At 47.9% G+C, this 18,042-nt stretch overlaps 1 protein-coding gene across 1 annotated transcript; it reads right to left on the reverse strand.

The window, feature by feature from the left end:
- Positions 1–2,313: 2,313 nt before the first annotated feature.
- Positions 2,314–16,122, reverse strand: LOC120039877 (vacuolar protein sorting-associated protein 13B-like; the record flags this gene model as incomplete). Its single annotated transcript, XM_038985220.1, has 5 exons — positions 16,094–16,122; positions 15,775–15,978; positions 3,995–4,108; positions 3,802–3,928; positions 2,314–2,457 (listed from the first exon to the last, which is right to left on the reverse strand). Coding segments are annotated over exons 1-5 (618 nt in total), but the record flags the coding sequence as incomplete, so codon positions are not given.
- Between the last annotated feature and the right edge of the window lie 1,920 nt (positions 16,123–18,042).

The raw sequence follows: 18,042 nt of genomic DNA on the forward strand, positions 1-18,042 counted from the left end.
TACTGGTATCCCGTGTATATAGACTCCGTACTGGTACCCAGTGTATATAGCCATGTTATCATTGACTCAGTACTGGTACCCAGTGTATATAGCCATGTTATTATTGACTCAGTACTGGTACCCAGTGTATATAGACTCAGTACTGGTACCCAGTGTATATAGCCAAGTTATCATTGACTCAGTACTGGTACCCAGTGTATATAGAATCAGTACTGGTACCCAGTGTATATAGACTCAGTACTGGTACCAGAAGTGTATATATCCAAGTTACATTGACTCAGTATGGTACCCATAGTGTATATAGGAATCAGTACTTGGATACCCAGTGGATATAGACTCAGTACTGGTAACCCAGTGTATATAGGCCAAGTATCATTGACTCAGTACTGGTACCCCCCAGTTGTATATAGCCTAGTACTGGTATCCCAGTGTATATAGACTCAGTACTGGTTACCCAGTGTATATAGCCATCTTATCATGACTCAGTACTGGTACCCAGTGTATATTAGACTCAGTACTGGTACCCAGTGTATAGAGCCATGTATATCAATTGACTCCGTTACTGAGTACCCAGTGTATACTCAGACCATGTTATCATTGACTCCAGTACTGGTGATACCCAGGTGTCTATAGACTCCAGTACTGTTACCCAGTGTATTATAAGCCATGTTATCATTGACTCAGTCCTGGTACCCATTGTATATAGCCATGTTATCAATTGACTCAGTACTGGTACCAGTGTATATAGCCCATGGTTATCATTGACTTCAGTAAGCTTGGTACCCAGTGTATATAGACTCAGTACTGGTACCCAGTGCATATAGAATCAGTACTGGTACCCAGTGTATATAGACTCAGTACTGGTACCCAGTGTATATAGACTCAGTACTGGTACCCAGTGTATATAGCCATGTTATCATTGACTCAGTACTGGTACCCAGTGTATATAGCCATGTTATCATTGACTCAGTACTGGTACCCAGTGTATATAGACTCAGTACTGGTACCCAGTGTATATAGCCATGTTATCATTGACTCAGTACTGGTACCCAGTGTATATAGCCATGTTATCATCGACTCAGTACTGGTATCCAGTGTATATAGACTCAGTACTGGTACCCAGTGTATATAGCCAAGTTATCATTGACTCAGTACTGGTACCCAGTGTATATAGAATCAGTACTGGTACCCAGTGTATATAGACTCAGTACTGGTACCCAGTGTATATAGCCATGTTATCATTGACTCAGTACTGGTACCCAGTGTATATAGCCATGTTATCATTGACTCAGTACTGGTACCCAGTGCATATAGACTCAGTACTGGTACCCAGTGTATATAGAATCAGTACTGGTACCCAGTGTATATAGACTCAGTACTGGTACCCAGTGTATATAGCCATGTTATCATTGACTCAGTACTGGTACCCAGTGTATATAGGATCAGTACTGGTACCCAGTGTAAATAGCCATGTTATCATTGACTCAGTACTGGTACCCTGTGTATATAGACTCAGTACTGGTACCCAGTGTATATAGCCAAGTTATCATTGACTCAGTACTGGTACCCAGTGTATATAGACTCAGTACTGGTACCCAGTGTATATAGCCATGTTATCATTGACTCAGTACTGGTACCCAGTGTATATAGACTCAGTACTGGTACCCAGTGTATATAGCCATGTTATCATTGACTCAGTACTGGTACCCAGTGTATATAGACTCAGTACTGGTACCCAGTGTATATAGACTCAGTACTGGTACCCAGTGTATATAGCCATGTTATCATTGACTCAGTACTGGTACCCAGTGTATATAGACTCAGTACTGGTACCCAGTGTATAGAGCCATGTTATCATCGACTCAGTACTGGTACCCAGTGTATATAGCCATGTTATCATTGACTCAGTACTGGTACCCAGTGTATATAGACTCAGTACTGGTACCCTGTGTATATAGCCATGTTATCATTGACTCAGTACTGGTACCCAGTGTATATAGCCATGTTATCATTGACTCAGTACTGGTACCCAGTGTATATAGACTCAGTACTGGTACCCAGTGTATATAGACTCAGTACTGGTACCCAGTGTATATAGCCATGTTATCATTGACTCAGTACTGGTACCCAGTGTATATAGACTCAGTACTGGTACCCAGTGTATATAGCCATGTTATCATCGACTCAGACCTCTTCACATGTTGTTGGTTTGCGTATGCCACGTTCGGTGTTTAATACTGCTGCAACTAACTTGCCCGGCAATGTGACACAGAAGACTTAGTTAACCTGAGTACGGATGTGACCAGCTGTTACCTGGCTGGTCTTCTCTGGGGCCTGTCCCGCCACCATGTTGGCTCGGAGCAGCCACTGCAGCAGGTGGACCTGGGCCACGCTGAGGTAAAACTCCAGGCTAGATGTTACATTCACCTCCAGAGAGTGACCACACACCAGCACTTCCTGTTGAGACAGAGAGAGAGACAATATAAACACCAGCACTTCCTTTTGAGACAGAGAGAGAGACAATATAAACACCATGTTAAAACCTCACTGTAAAGGTTCTGGGTTCCTGTTAAAACCTCACTGTAAAGGTTCTGGGTTCCTGTTAAAACCTCACTGTAAAGGTTCTGGGTTCATGTTAAAACCTCACTGTAAAGGTTCTGGGTTCATGTTAAAACCTCACTGTAAAGGTTATGGGTTATTGTTAAAACCTCACTGTAAAGGTTCTGGGTTAACCTCACTGTAAAGGTTCTGGGATCATGTTAAAACCTCACTGTAAACGTTCTGGGTTCATGTTAAAACCTCACTGTAAATGTTCATGTTAAAACCTCACTGTAAAGGTTCTGGGTTCATGTTAAAACCTCACTGTAAAGGTTCTGGGTTCATGTTAAAACCTCACTGTAAAGGTTCTGGGTTCATGTTAAAACCTCACTGTAAAGGTTCTGGGTTCATGTTAAAACCTCACTGTAAAGGTTCTGGGTTCATGTTAAAACCTCACTGTAAAGGTTCATGTTAAAACCTCACTGTAAAGGTTCTGGGTTAACCTCACTGTAAATGTGCTGGGTTAATGTTAAAACCTCACTGTAAAGGTTCTGGGTTAACCTCACTGTAAATGTGCTGGGTTAATGTTAAAACCTCACTGTAAAGGTTCTGGGTTAACCTCACTGTAAATGTGCTGGGTTAATGTTAAAACCTCACTGTAAAGGTTCTGGGTTCATGTTAAAACCTCACTGTAAAGGTTCTGGGTTAACCTCACTGTAAATGTGCTGGGTTAATGTTAAAACCTCACTGTAAAGGTTCTGGGTTAACCTCACTGTAAAGGTTCTGGGTTCATGTTAAAACCTCACTGTAAAGGTTCTGGGTTCATGTTAAAACCTCACTGTAAAGGTTCTGGGTTCATGTTAAAACCTCACTGTAAAGGTTCTGGGTTCATGTTAAAACCTCACTGTAAAGGTTATGGGTTCCTGTTAAAACCTCACTGTAAAGGTTCTGGGTTCATGTTAAAACCTCACTGTAAAGGTTCTGGGTTAATGTTAAAACCTCACTGTAAAGGTTCTGGGTTAACATCACTGTAAAGGTTCTGGGTTCATGTTAAAACCTCACTGTAAAGGTTCTGGGTTCATGTTAAAACCTCACTGTAAAGGTTCTGGGTTCATGTTAAAACCTCACTGTAAAGGTTCTGGGTTCATGTTAAAACCTCACTGTAAAGGTTCTGGGTTCATGTTAAAACCTCACTGTAAAGGTTCTGGGTTCATGTTAAAACCTCACTGTAAAGGTTCTGGGTTAACTGTGTCTCATACTAACCTCCACTTGTCTGTTGTCAGGGGATACGGGCTTGCTGAATATGATGGCAGGTGCTGCTGTCACTCTGACAGAGAAGTCAGTCAGGATCGGGGTTAGGATAGCTCTCCTCTCCTGGTGTCTCCTGATACTGGGGGGGAGGAAGAGGAGGAGGAAGAGGAACAGAGAAGTCAGTCAGGATCGGGGTTAGGATAGCTCTCCTCTCCTGGTGTCTCCTGATACTGGGGGAGGAAGAGGAGGAGGAAGAGGAACAGAGAAGTCAGTCAGGATGGGGGTTAGGATGGCTCTCCTCTCCTGGTGTCTCCTGATACTGGGGTAGAGGAAGAGGAAGAGGAGGAGGAGGAGGAACAGAGAGAGAAGTCACCTGGACAGGCTATGTCTATGGTAATGTTGTGTACACTCAGTGTATTAACATAGAAGTCAGTCCGGATGGGGGTCAGGGGCCATCTTTAATCACACACTGAGTTGGCCATCTTTAATCACTAACCACACACTGGGTTGGCCATCTTTAATCACTAACCACACACTGGGTTGGCCATCTTGAATCACTAACCACACACTGGGATGGCCATCTTTAATCACACACTGGGTTGGCCATCTTCATTCACTAATCACACACTGGGTTGGCCATCTTTAATCACTAACCACACACTGGTTTGGCCATCTTTAATCACACACTGGGCTGGCCATCTTTATTCACTAATCACACACTGGGTTGGCCATCTTTAATCACACACTGTGTTGGCCATCTTTAATCACACACTGGGTTGGCCATCTTTAATCACACACTGGGTTGGCCATCTTTAATCACACACTGGGCTGGCCATCTTTATTCACTAATCACACACTGGGTTGGCCATCTTTAATCACTAATCACACACTGGGTTGGCCATCTTTAATCACTAACCACACACTGGGTTGGCCATCTTTAATCACTAACCACACACTGGGTTGGCCATCTTTAATCACACACTGGGCTGGCCATCTTTAATCACACACTGGGTTGGCCATCTTTAATCACACACTGGGTTGGCCATCTTTAATCACACACTGGGCTGGCCATCTTTATTCACTAATCACACACTGGGTTGGCCATCTTTAATCACTAACCACACACTGGGTTGGCCATCTTTAATCACTAATCACACACTGGGTCGGCCATCTTTATTCACTAATCACACACTGGGTTGGCCATCTTTATTCACACACTGGGCTGGCCATCTTTAATCACACACTGGGTTGGCCATCTTTAATCACACATTGGGCTGGCCATCTTTAATCACACACCTGGTTGGCCATCTTTAATCACACACTGTGTTGGCCATCTTTAATCACACACCTGGTTGGCCATCTTTAATCACACACTGGGTTGGCCATCTTTAATCACACACTGGGCTGGCCATCTTTATTCACTAATCACACACTGGGTTGGCCATCTTTAATCACTAACCACACACTGGGTTGGCCATCTTTAATCACACACTGGGTTGGCCATCTTTATTCACACACTGGGCTGGCCATCTTTAATCACACACTGGGTTGGCCATCTTTAATCACACACTGGGTTGGCCATCTTTATTCACTAATCACACACTGGGTTGGCCATCTTTAATCACACACTGTGTTGGCCATCTTTAATCACACACCTGGTTGGCCATCTTTAATCACACACTGGGTTGGCCATCTTTAATCACACACTGGGCTGGCCATCTTTAATCACTAACCACACACTGGGTTGGCCATCTTTAATCACTAACCACACACTGGGTTGGCCATCTTTAATCACTAATCACACACTGGGTCGGCCATCTTTATTCACTAATCACACACTGGGTTGGCCATCTTTATTCACACACTGGGCTGGCCATCTTTAATCACACACTGGGTTGGCCATCTTTAATCACACACTGGGTTGGCCATCTTTATTCACTAATCACACACTGGGTTGGCCATCTTTAATCACACACTGTGTTGGCCATCTTTAATCACACACTGGGTTGGCCATCTTTAATCACACACTGTGTTGGCCATCTTTAATCACACACTGGGTTGGCCATCTTTATTCACTAATCACACACTGGGCTGGCCATCTTTAATCACTAACCACACACTGGGCTGGCCATCTTTAATCACACACTGGGTTGGCCATCTTTAATCACACACTGGGTTGGCCATCTTTATTCACACACTGGGCTGGCCATCTTTAATCACACACTGGGTTGGCCATCTTTAATCACACACTGGGTTGGCCATCTTTATTCACTAATCACACACTGGGTTGGCCATCTTTAATCACACACTGGGTTGGCCATCTTTAATCACACACTGGGTTGGCCATCTTTAATTACACACTGGGTTGGCCATATTTAATCACTAACCACACACTGGGTTGGCCATCTTTAATCACACACTGGGTTGGCCATCTTTAATCACACACTGGGTTGGCCATCTTTAATTACACACTGGGTTGGCCATATTTAATCACTAACCACACACCTGGTTGGCCATCTTTAATCACACACTGGGCTGGCCATCTTTAACCACACACTGGGTTGGCCATCTTTAAATCACACACTGGGCTGGCCATCTTTATTCACACACTTGGCTGGCCATCTTTATTCACTAATCACAAACTGGGCTGGCCATCTTTAATCACACACCTGGTTGGCCATCTTTAATCACACACTGGGCTGGCCATCTTTAACCACACACTGGGTTGGCCATCTTTAAATCACACACTGGGCTGGCCATCTTTATTCACACACTTGGCTGGCCATCTTTATTCACTAATCACACACTGGGTTGGCCATCTTTAATCACACACTGGGTTGGCCATCTTTAATTACACACTGGGTTGGCCATATTTAATCACACACCTGGTTGGCCATCTTTAATCACACACTGGGCTGGCCATCTTTAACCACACACTGGGTTGGCCATCTTTAAATCACACACTGGGCTGGCCATCTTTATTCACACACTTGGCTGGCCATCTTTATTCACTAATCACAAACTGGGCTGGCCATCTTTAATCACACACTGGGTTGGCCATCTTTATTCACACACTTGGCTGGCCATCTTTACCCACTAATCACACACTGGGTTGGCCATCTTTATTCACTAATCACACACTGGGCTGGCCATCTTTACCCACTAATCACACACTGGGTTGGCCATCTTTAATCACACACTGGGTCGGCCATCTTTATTCCCTTCTCATGGCTGTCAGCAGTACAGTCTATAGCTGAGTGAATATTTTAGTCTCCTCTGTGTTTGGTCAACAGCAGTGGAAACACGTTCAGAGCTGGAGTATAGTTGTGTCTTTGGTCAACAGCAGTGGAAACACGTTCAGAGCTGAAGGATAGTTGTGTCTTTGGTCAACAGCAGTGGAAACACGTTCAGAGCTGAAGTATAGTTGTGTCTTCGCTGACAAACAGGCAAACTCTCACAGCCTGGCTCATATTAGTTAAAAACCAACGTACTCAACTGACCTCTACAATACCACACACTTCACTTCAAAATACACTTTACAGGGGGCCAACCTTTCACAGGGGCCAACCTTTACAGGGGGCCAACCTTTACAGGGGGCCAACCTTTACAGGGGGCCAACCTTTACAGGGGGCCAACCTTCACAGGGGGCCAACCTTCACAGGGGGCCAACCTTCACAGGGGGCCAACCTTTACAGGGGCCAACCTTTACAGGGGGCCAACCTTTACAGGGGCCAACCTTTACAGGGGCCAACCTTTACAGGGGCCAACCTTTACAGGGGCCAACCTTTACAGGGGCCAACCTTCACAGGGTCCCAACCTTCACAGGGTCCCAACCTTCACAGGGTCCCAACCTTTTACAGGGGCCAACCTTTTACAGGGGCCAACCTTTTACAGGGGCCAACCTTTTACAGGGGCCAACCTTTTACAGGGGCCAACCTTTACAGGGCCAACCTTTACAAGGGCCAACCTTTACAGGGTCCAGCCTTCACAGGGTCCCAACCTTTACAGGGTCCCAACCTTTACAGGGTCCCAACCTTCACAGGGTCCAACCTTCACAGGGCCCCAACCTTTACAGGGTCCCAACATTTACAGGGGCCAACCTTCACAGGGGCCAACCTTCACAGGGGCCAACCTATGGAATATGTCTATAACAGGGCATTTCCCACTTCAGCTCCAACACATTGTAGCTGGAAGCGAGACAGACTGTGTTAAAGCGAAGGGAGACGTTATTTGACAAACCTCTATTAAGGAACACACCTTAATTGTAAACACAAGACCTAAACTTAAGATCATTTAAAACAACAAAACCCCTTTACTCCATTTTCATTCACGTTCCTTCCAAACAATCAAGTTATATTTGTGGGAAACATTTGTTAGCAGTAAAAACAAATATACAAGTGATCTGTCGAAGACGGCGCTAATTACCACATCTGCTGCGGCTATTAAAACCAATCAAACAGCGCAGCCTCCAATACAGAGCCAATAGGAGTAGAGCAGAACGATTCCTAGGTGGCCTGCAGTACAGTTCTGACATTTCATAGTGTATTATACCCCTATCCTCGGGGGGGGGACGCAGGACAGATCAGTGTTTCTCTGAGAGTTACTTTGAGTGGGCTGATTTCCCGAGGAGGTGTAATGATCTGGGAGAGAGAGGTTCTGGATAATCTCCTTCAGAGTTTACAGTGAAACAGTGAGTGTCTCGTTGCATGGGACAGGTGTCATCCTTCACCACAGAGAGAGAGAGAGAGAGAGAGAGAGAGAGAGAGAGAGACAGGGAGACAGAGACAGGGAGACAGAGAGACAGAGAGAGAGAGAGAGAGAGAGAGAGAGAGAGGGAAAGAGAGAGACAGAGAGAGAGAGATAGAGACAGAGACAGAGACAGAGAGAGAGAGAGAGAGAGAGAGCGAGACAGAGAGCAGAGAGAGCGAGAGAGCGAGAGAGCGAGAGAGACAGAGACAGAGAGAGAGAGAGAGAGAGAGAGAGAGAGAGAGAGAGAGAGAGAGAGAGAGAGAGAGAGAGAGAACCGGCTCGGTTTACCAACCGCCCACGAGGCCTCAGAGGCCCAGGGAAGAGCCAGCCTATGTGTGTGTACAGTATTATCTGCAGTGGTGTAAAGTACTTAAATAAAAATACTTTAAAGTACTACTTAATCGTTTTTTTTGGTATCAGTACTTTACTATTTACAATTTTGACAACTTTTACTTCACTACATTCTTAAAGAAAATAATGTACTTTTTACTCCATACATTTTCAGTACTCGTTACATTTTGAATGTTTAGCAGGACAGGAAAATGGTCCAATTCACACAATTATCAAGAGAACATACCTGGTCATCCCTACTGCCTCTGATCTGGAGGACTCACTAAACAGAGAACATCCCTGGTCGTCCCTACTGCCTCTGATCTGGAGGACTCACTAAACAGAGAACATCCCTGGTCATCACTACTGCCTCTGATCTGGAGGACTCACTAAACAGAGAACATCCCTGGTCATCCCTACTGCCTCTGATCTGGAGGACTCACTAAACAGAGAACATACCTGGTCATCCCTACTGCCTCTGATCTGGAGGACTCACTAAACAGAGAACATCCCTGGTCATCCCTACTGCCTCTGATCTGGAGGACTCACTAAACAGAGAACATCCCTGGTCATCCCTACTGCCTCTGATCTGGACGACGCACTAAACAGAGAACATCCCTGGTCCATCCCTACTGCCTCTGATCTGGAGGACTCACTAAACAGAGAACATCCCTGGTCATCCCTACTGCCTCTGATCTGGAGGACTCACTAAACAGAGAACATCCCTGGTCCATCCCTACTGCCTCTGATCTGGAGGACTCACTAAACAGAGAACATCCCTGGTCATCCCTACTGCCTCTGATCTGGACGACGCACTAAACAGAGAACATCCCTGGCCATCCCTACTGCCTCTGATCTGGAGGACTCACTAAACAGAGAACATCCCTGGTCATCCCTACTGCCTCTGATCTGGACGACGCACTAAACAGAGAACATCCCTGGCCATCCCTACTGCCTCTGATCTGGAGGACTCACTAAACAGAGAACATCCCTGGTCATCCCTACTGCCTCTGATCTGGAGGACTCACTAAACAGAGAACATCCCTGGCTATCTGTAAATTATGTTTAATGTAAAATGGTGCTGTCCGATTTTCTTAAAATAAAGAATTAGAAATGATTTATACATTTACTTTAAGATTATCTTAGCAATTACATTTATTTTTGATACTGAGTGACTTTCACTTTTACTTGAGTCATTTTCTATTAAGGTATCTTTACTTTTACTCAAGTATGACAATGGGGGACGTTTCCCACCACTGAACCCCCCCCCCCTACGCGTTTCCCACCACTGAAACCCCCACCCCCCCCTATACGTTTCCCACCACTGAACCCCCCCCTACGTTTCCCACCACTGAACCCCCCCCCCTACGTTTCCCACCACTGAACCCCCCCCTATACGTTTCCCACCACTGAACCCCCCCCTACGTTTCCCACCACTGAACCCCCCCCTATACGTTTCCCACCACTGAACCCCCCCCCATACGTTTCCCACCACTGAACCCCCCCCCCTACGTTTCCCACCACTGAACCCCCCCCCTATACGTTTCCCACCACTGAACCCCCCCCCCTATACGTTTCCCACCACTGAACCCCCCCCCCCCTACGTTTCCCACCCCTGTATATGTGTGTGTGGGTTGAGGATCACACAGAGCTAACCAGTGTGAACAGAGAACGGGGAATTCAGCGTCACAGACGGAAGGTGGAAAGTTCACTGCTCCAATGCTTCCCGACTCTCCTGAAACGCTTCCCGACTCTCCCGAAACGCTTCCCGACTCTCCCGAAACGCTTCTGAAACGCTTCCCGACTCTCCTGAAACGCTTCCCGACTCTCCTGAAACGCTTCCCGACTCTCCTGAAACGCTTCCCGACTCTCCCGAAACGCTTCCCGACTCTCCCGAAACGCTTCCCGACTCTCCCGAAACGCTTCCCAACTCTCCCGAAACGCTTCTGAAACGCTTCCCGACTCTCCTGAAACGCTTCCCGACTCTCCTGAAACGCTTCCCGACTCTCCCGAAACGCTTCCCGACTCTCCCGAAACGCTTCCCGACTCTCCCGAAACGCTTCCCGACTCTCCCGAAACGCTTCCCGACTCTCCCGAAACGCTTCTGAAACGCTTCCCGACTCTCCTGAAACGCTTCCCGACTCTCCTGAAACGCTTCCCGACTCCCCCGAAACGCTTCCCAACTCTCCCGAAACGCTTCTGAAACGCTTCCCGACTCTCCTGAAACGCTTCCCGACTCTCCTGAAACGCTTCCCGACTCTCCTGAAACGCTTCCCGACTCTCCTGAAACGCTTCCCGACTCTCCTGAAACGCTTCCCGACTCTCCTGAAACGCTTCCCGACTCTCCTGAAACGCTTCCCGACTCTCCTGAAACGCTTCCCGACTCTCCTGAAACGCTTCCCGACTCTCCTGAAACGCTTCCCGACTCTCCTGAAACGCTTCCCGACTCTCCTGAAACGCTTCCCGACTCTCCTGAAACGCTTCCCGACTCTCCTGAAACGCTTCCAGACTCTCCTGAAACGCTTCCAGACTCTCCTGAAACGCTTCCAGACTCTCCTGAAACGCTTCCCGACTCTCCTGAAACGCTTCCCGACTCTCCTGAAACGCTTCCCGACTCTCCTGAAACGCTTCCCGACTCTCCTGAAACGCTTCCCAACTCTCCCGAAACGCTTCCCAACTCTCCCGAAACGCTTCTGAAACGCTTCCCAACTCTCCCGAAACGCTTCTGAAACGCTTCCCGACTCTCCTGAAACGCTTCCCAACTCTCCCGAAACGCTTCTGAAACGCTTCCCAACTCTTCTGAAACGCTTCCCAACTCTTCTGAAACGCTTCCCAACTCTTCTGAAACGCTTCCCAACTCTTCTGAAACGCTTCCCAACTCTTCTGAAACGCTTCCCAACTCTTCTGAAACGCTTCTGAAACGCTTCCCAACTCTCCTGAAACGCTTCCCAACTCTCCTGAAACGCTTCCCAACTCTCCTGAAACGCTTCCCAACTCTCCTGAAACGCTTCCCAACTCTCCTGAAACGCTTCCCAACTCTCCTGAGCTCAGCTCTGACCTCAACTCTATTGGCTGGACTCAGCTCTGACCTCAACTCTATTGGCTGGACTCACCTCTGACCTCAACTCTATTGGCTGGACTCAGCTCTGACCTCAACTCTATTGGCTGGACTCACCTCTGACCTCAACTCTATTGGCTGAGCTCAGCTCTGACCTCAACTCTATTGGCTGAGCTCAGCTCTGACCTCAACTCTATTGGCTGGACTCAGCTCTGACCTCAACTCTATTGGCTGGACTCAGCTCTGACCTCAACTCTATTGGCTGGACTCAGCTCTGACCTCAACTCTATTGGCTGGACTCAGCTCTGACCTCAACTCTATTGGCTGGACTCAGCTCTGACCTCAACTCTATTGGCAAAAAGGGGAGTCCTATACACTGAAGCACTGTGTGTGTGTGTCTCAGTGTGTGTGTCTCAGTGTGTGTGTCTCAGTGTGTGTGTCTCTCAGTGTGTGTGTGTGTGTGTGTGTGTGTGTGTGTGTGTGTGTGTGTGTGTGTGTGTGTCTCAGTGTGTGTCTCTCAGTGTGTGTGTCTCTCAGTGTGTGTGTGTGTGTCTCAGTGTGTGTCTCTCAGTGTGTGTGTCTCTCAGTGTGTGTGTGTGTGTGTGTGTCTCAGTGTGTGTGTCTCAGTGTGTGTGTCTCTCAGTGCGTGTGTGTGACTGTGTGTCTCCATGGTTACGCGGTATGCCGCTCTATTCTAATCTATTTCTATCTGACAGGGAACTCATCAGAAATTCCTTGCTGCTTTCCTTTCAGCGTCGCCGCCGGGATTTCTGGGTCCTTCTGAAAACACAGCTGACAGAACCAGCCAAGTCAAACAGGCCGTAAAACGTCTGCTTGTTTTAGCTCCCGGTTCTATAAAACATGACAGGATTTGTAATTATGAGTCTGTACGGGCAAGCATCATGAACCGGAGGGAACCAAGCAGCGGAGTGGCCAAAATAGTACACTATACCCTATGTAGTGCACTACATTTGACCACATCCCTATGGGCCCAGTAGTACACTACATTTGACCAGAGCCCTATGGACCCAGTAGTGCACTACATTTGACCAGAGCCCTATGGACCCAGTAGTGCACTACATTTGACCAGAACCCTATGGACCCAGTAGTACACTACATTTGACCAGAGCCCTATGGACCCAGTAGTGCACTACATTTGACCAGAGCCCTATGGACCCAGTAGTGCACTACATTTGACCAGAGCCCTATGGGCCCAGTAGTGCACTACATTTGACCAGAGCCCTATGGGCCCAGTAGTGCACTACATTTGACCAGAGCCCTATGGACCCAGTAGTGCACTACATTTGACCAGAGCCCTATGGACCCAGTAGTGCACTACATTTGACCAGAGCCCTATGGACCCAGTAGTGCACTACATTTGACCAGAGCCCTATGGACCCAGTAGTGCACTACATTTGACCAGAGCCCTATGGACCCAGTAGTGCACTACATTTGACCAGAGCCCTATGGACCCAGTAGTGCACTACATTTGACCAGAGCCCTATGGACCCAGTAGTGCACTACATTTGACCAGAGCCCTATGGACCCAGTAGTGCACTACATTTGACCAGAGCCCTATGGACCCAGTAGTGCACTACATTTGACCAGAGCCCTATGGAGCCAATAGTGCACTACATTTGACCAGAACCCTATGGACCCAGTAGTACACTACATTTGACCAGAGCCCTATGGACCCAGTAGTGCACTACATTTGACCAGAACCCTATGGACCCAGTAGTGCACTACATTTGACCAGAGCCCTATGGACCCAGTAGTGCACTACATTTGACCAGAACCCTATGGACCCAGTAGTGCACTACATTTGACCAGAACCCTATGGACCCAGTAGTGCACTACATTTGACCAGAGCCCTATGGACCCAGTAGTGCACTACATTTGACCAGAGCCCTATGGACCCAGTAGTGCACTACATTTGACCAGAACCCTATGGACCCAGTAGTGCACTACATTTGACCAGAGCCCTATGGACCCAGTAGTGCACTACATTTGACCAGAGCCCTATGGACCCAGTAGTGCACTACATTTGACCAGAGCCCTATGGGCCCAGTAGTGCACTACATTTGACCAGAGCCCTATGGGCCCAGTAGTGCACTACATTTGACCAGAGCCCTATGGACCCAGTAGTGCACTACATTTGACCAGAGCCCTATGGACCCAGTAGTGCACTACATTTGACCAGAGCCCTATGGACCCAGTAGTGCACTACATTTGACCAGAGCCCTATGGACCCAGTAGTGCACTACATTTGACCAGAGCCCTATGGACCCAGTAGTGCACTACATTTGACCAGAGCCCTATGGACCCAGTAGTGCACTACATTTGACCAGAGCCCTATGGACCCAGTAGTGCACTACATTTGACCAGAGCCCTATGGACCCAGTAGTGCACTACATTTGACCAGAGCCCTATGGACCCAGTAGTGCACTACATTTGACCAGAGCCCTATGGACCCAGTAGTGCACTACATTTGACCAGAGCCCTATGGAGCCAATAGTGCACTACATTTGACCAGAGCCCTATGGACCCAGTAGTGCACTACATTTGACCACATCCCTATGGACCCAGTAGTGCACTACATTTGACCAGAGCCCTATGGACCCAGTAGTGCACTACATTTGACCAGAGCCCTATGGACCCAGTAGTACACTACATTTGACCAGAGCCCTATGGACCCAGTAGTACACTACATTTGACCAGAGCCATATGGGCCCAGTAGTGCACTACATTTGACCAGAGCCCTATGGACCCAGTAGTACACTACATTTGACCAGAGCCCTATGGACCCAGTAGTACACTACATTTGACCAGAGCCATATGGAGCCAGTAGTGCACTACATTTGACCAGAGCCCTATGGGCCCAGTAGTGCACTACATTTGACCAGAACCCTATGGACCCAGTAGTGCACTACATTTGACCAGAGCCCTATGGACCCAGTAGTGCACTACATTTGACCAGAACCCTATGGGCCCAGTAGTGCACTACATTTGACCAGAACCCTATGTACCCAGTAGTGCACTACATTTAACCAGAACCCTATGGGCCCAGTAGTGCACTACAGGGAAAAGGGGTACCATTTTGGACTCACAGTCGGTCACTAAGCCTTGTTGGACCTCATCAACACTGCTGTTACCAATACATCTGATAGGAACATCTGACAGGATGTGATGCGATCAGCCAAGCCGTTACACATCCTGTCAACTACTAGTTACAACACTGGGATTCAGAGATTTACTGATTGGTAGAATCATGTGTGTTTCTGCTTGGCTGGGACAAAACCCTGCACCCACATTGGCCCTGTGCAGATATGATTGGCCACCTTGGTACTAAGATGTGGTGAGGTACTTCCTGATTGGTTAGTTGTACCCAGTAGTCTGTCCTTATTGGTTAGTTGTACCCAGTAGTCTGTCCTGATTGGTTAGGTGTACCCAGTAGTCTGTCCTGATTGGTTAGTTGTACCCAATAGTATGTCCTGATTGGTTAGTTGTACCCAATAGTATGTCCTGATTGGTTAGGTGTACCCAGTAGTCTGTCCTGATTGGTTAGTTGTACCCAGTAGTCTGTCCTGATTGGTTAGTTGTATCCAGTAGTCTGTCCTGATTGGTTAGTTGTACCCAGTAGTCTGTCCTGATTGGTTAGTTGTACCCAATAGTATGTCCTGATTGGTTAGGTGTACCCAGTAGTCTGTCCTGATTGGTTAGTTGTACCCAATAGTATGTCCTGATTGGTTAGGTGTACCCAGTAGTCTGTCCTGATTGGTTAGTTGTACCCAGTAGTCTGTCCTGATTGGTTAGTTATACTCAGTAGTCTGTCCTGATTGGTGGTTTACCTGCTGGCCATGTTCCATTCCAGGGCAGGGTTCTGTGAGTTCCTCTCTGTCTCGGTGGACACGCCCCCCTTAGACCCCTCCTTCTCTGGTTTGAGCTGCTCCCATTGGGCGGTACCGATGTTGATGGACTGCAGATCCAGCTGGTACTGACGGTCCTCCACCTCTGACCCCGGGTCTCGCAGGATGCCCAGGTTCAACGCTCGTCTGGGGGAGGAAAACGGGGAGAGAGAGGGAGGGAGGGGGGAGAACGTTAAGAGGGTTAAACAGCCCCAATAACATCACCTGAGACAGAACGCAGAGCAGCCACGCCAGACATCACACCTCTGTCATGTGATCAGCATTACCCATCACCCCCTGGGGCTCAATCAGGTTTGTTCTAGTGGGAAGCAGGGAGCCATCAGTCCTGTGATGATTCCACTTCTTTTATTTATATCTATTGATTTTGAATTTGACCCCTTTTTATCCCCAATTTTCGTGGTATCCAATCGCTAGTAGTTACTATCTTGTCTCATCGCTACAACTCCCGTACGGGCTCGGGAGAGACGAAGGTCGAAAGCCATGCACCCTCCGAAGCACAACCCAACCAAGCCGCACTGCTTCTTAACACAGCGCGCATCCAACCCGGAAGCCAGCCGCACCAATGTGTCGGAGGAAACACCGTGCACCTGGCCCCCTTGGTTAGCGTGCACTGCGCCCGGCCCGCCACAGGAGTCGCTGGAGCGCGATGAGACAAGGATTTCCCTACCCGGCCAAACCCTCCCTACCAGTCCGAGTCCACCCTGGGTGGGCACTAGACTACCTCCCAATGAACCTCTCCCAGGATGTAGACTACCTCCCACTGAACCTCTCCCAGTATGTAGACTACCTCCCACTGAACCTCTCCCATTATGTAGACTACCTCCCACTGAACCTCTCCCAGTATGTAGACTACCTCCCACTGAACCTCTCCCAGTATGTAGACTACCTCTCACTGAACCTCTCCCATTATGTAGACTACCTCCCACTGAACCTCTCCCAGTATGTAGACTACCTCCCACTGAACCTCTCCCAGTATGTAGACTACCTCTCACTGAACCTCTCCCATTATGTAGACTACCTCTCACTGAACCTCTCCCAGTATATAGACTACCTCCCACTGAACCTCTCCCAGTATGTAGACTACCTCCCACTGAACCTCTCCCAGTATGTAGACTACCTCCCACTGAGCCTCTCCCAGTATGTAGACTACCTCCCACTGAACCTCTCCCAGTATGTAGACTACCTCCCACTGAACCTCTCCCAGTATGTAGACTACCTCTCACTGAACCTCTCCCAGTATGTAGACTACCTCTCACTGAATCTCTCCCAGTATGTAGACTACCTCTCACTGAACCTCTCCCAGTATGTAGACTACCTCCCACTGAACCTCTCCCAGTATGTAGACTACCTCTCACTGAACCTCTCCCAGTATGTAGACTACCTCTCACTGAACCTCTCCCAGTATGTAGACTACCTCCCACTGAAACTCTCCCAGTATGTAGACTACCTCTCACTGAACCTCTCCCAGTATGTAGACTACCTCTCACTGAACCTCTCCCAGTATGTAGACTACCTCCCACTGAACCTCTCCCAGTATGTAGACTACCTCTCACTGAACCTCTCCCAGTATGTAGACTACCTCTCCCAGTATGTAGACTACCTCTCACTGAACCTCTCCCAGTATGTAGACTACCTCTCACTGAACCTCTCCCATTATGTAGACTACCTCTCACTGAACCTCTCCCAGGATGTAGACTACCTCTCACTGAACCTCTCCCAGTATGTAGACTACCTCTCACTGAACCTCTCCCAGTATGTAGACCACCTCTCACTGAACCTCTCCCATTATGTAGACTACCTCTCACTGAACCTCTCCCAGTATGTAGACTCCCTCCCACTGAACCTCTCCCAGTATGTAGACTACCTCTACTAGTATGTAGACTACCTCCCACTGAACCTCTCCCAGTATGTAGACTACCTCTACCAGTATGTAGACTACCTCCCACTGAACCTCTCCCAGTATGTAGACTACCTCTACCAGTATGTAGACTACCTCCCACTGAACCTCTCCCAGGATGTAGACTACCTCCCACTGAACCTCTCCCAGTATGTAGACTACCTCTACCAGTATATAGACTACCTCCCACTGAACCTCTACCAGTATGTAGACTACCTCCCACTGAACCTCTCCCAGTATGTAGACTACCTCTACCAGTATGTAGACTACCTCCCACTGAACCTCTCCCAGTA

This window comes from Salvelinus namaycush, unplaced genomic scaffold (assembly GCF_016432855.1).
Source record: "Salvelinus namaycush isolate Seneca unplaced genomic scaffold, SaNama_1.0 Scaffold3052, whole genome shotgun sequence".
Lineage (NCBI taxonomy): Eukaryota > Metazoa > Chordata > Actinopteri > Salmoniformes > Salmonidae > Salvelinus > Salvelinus namaycush.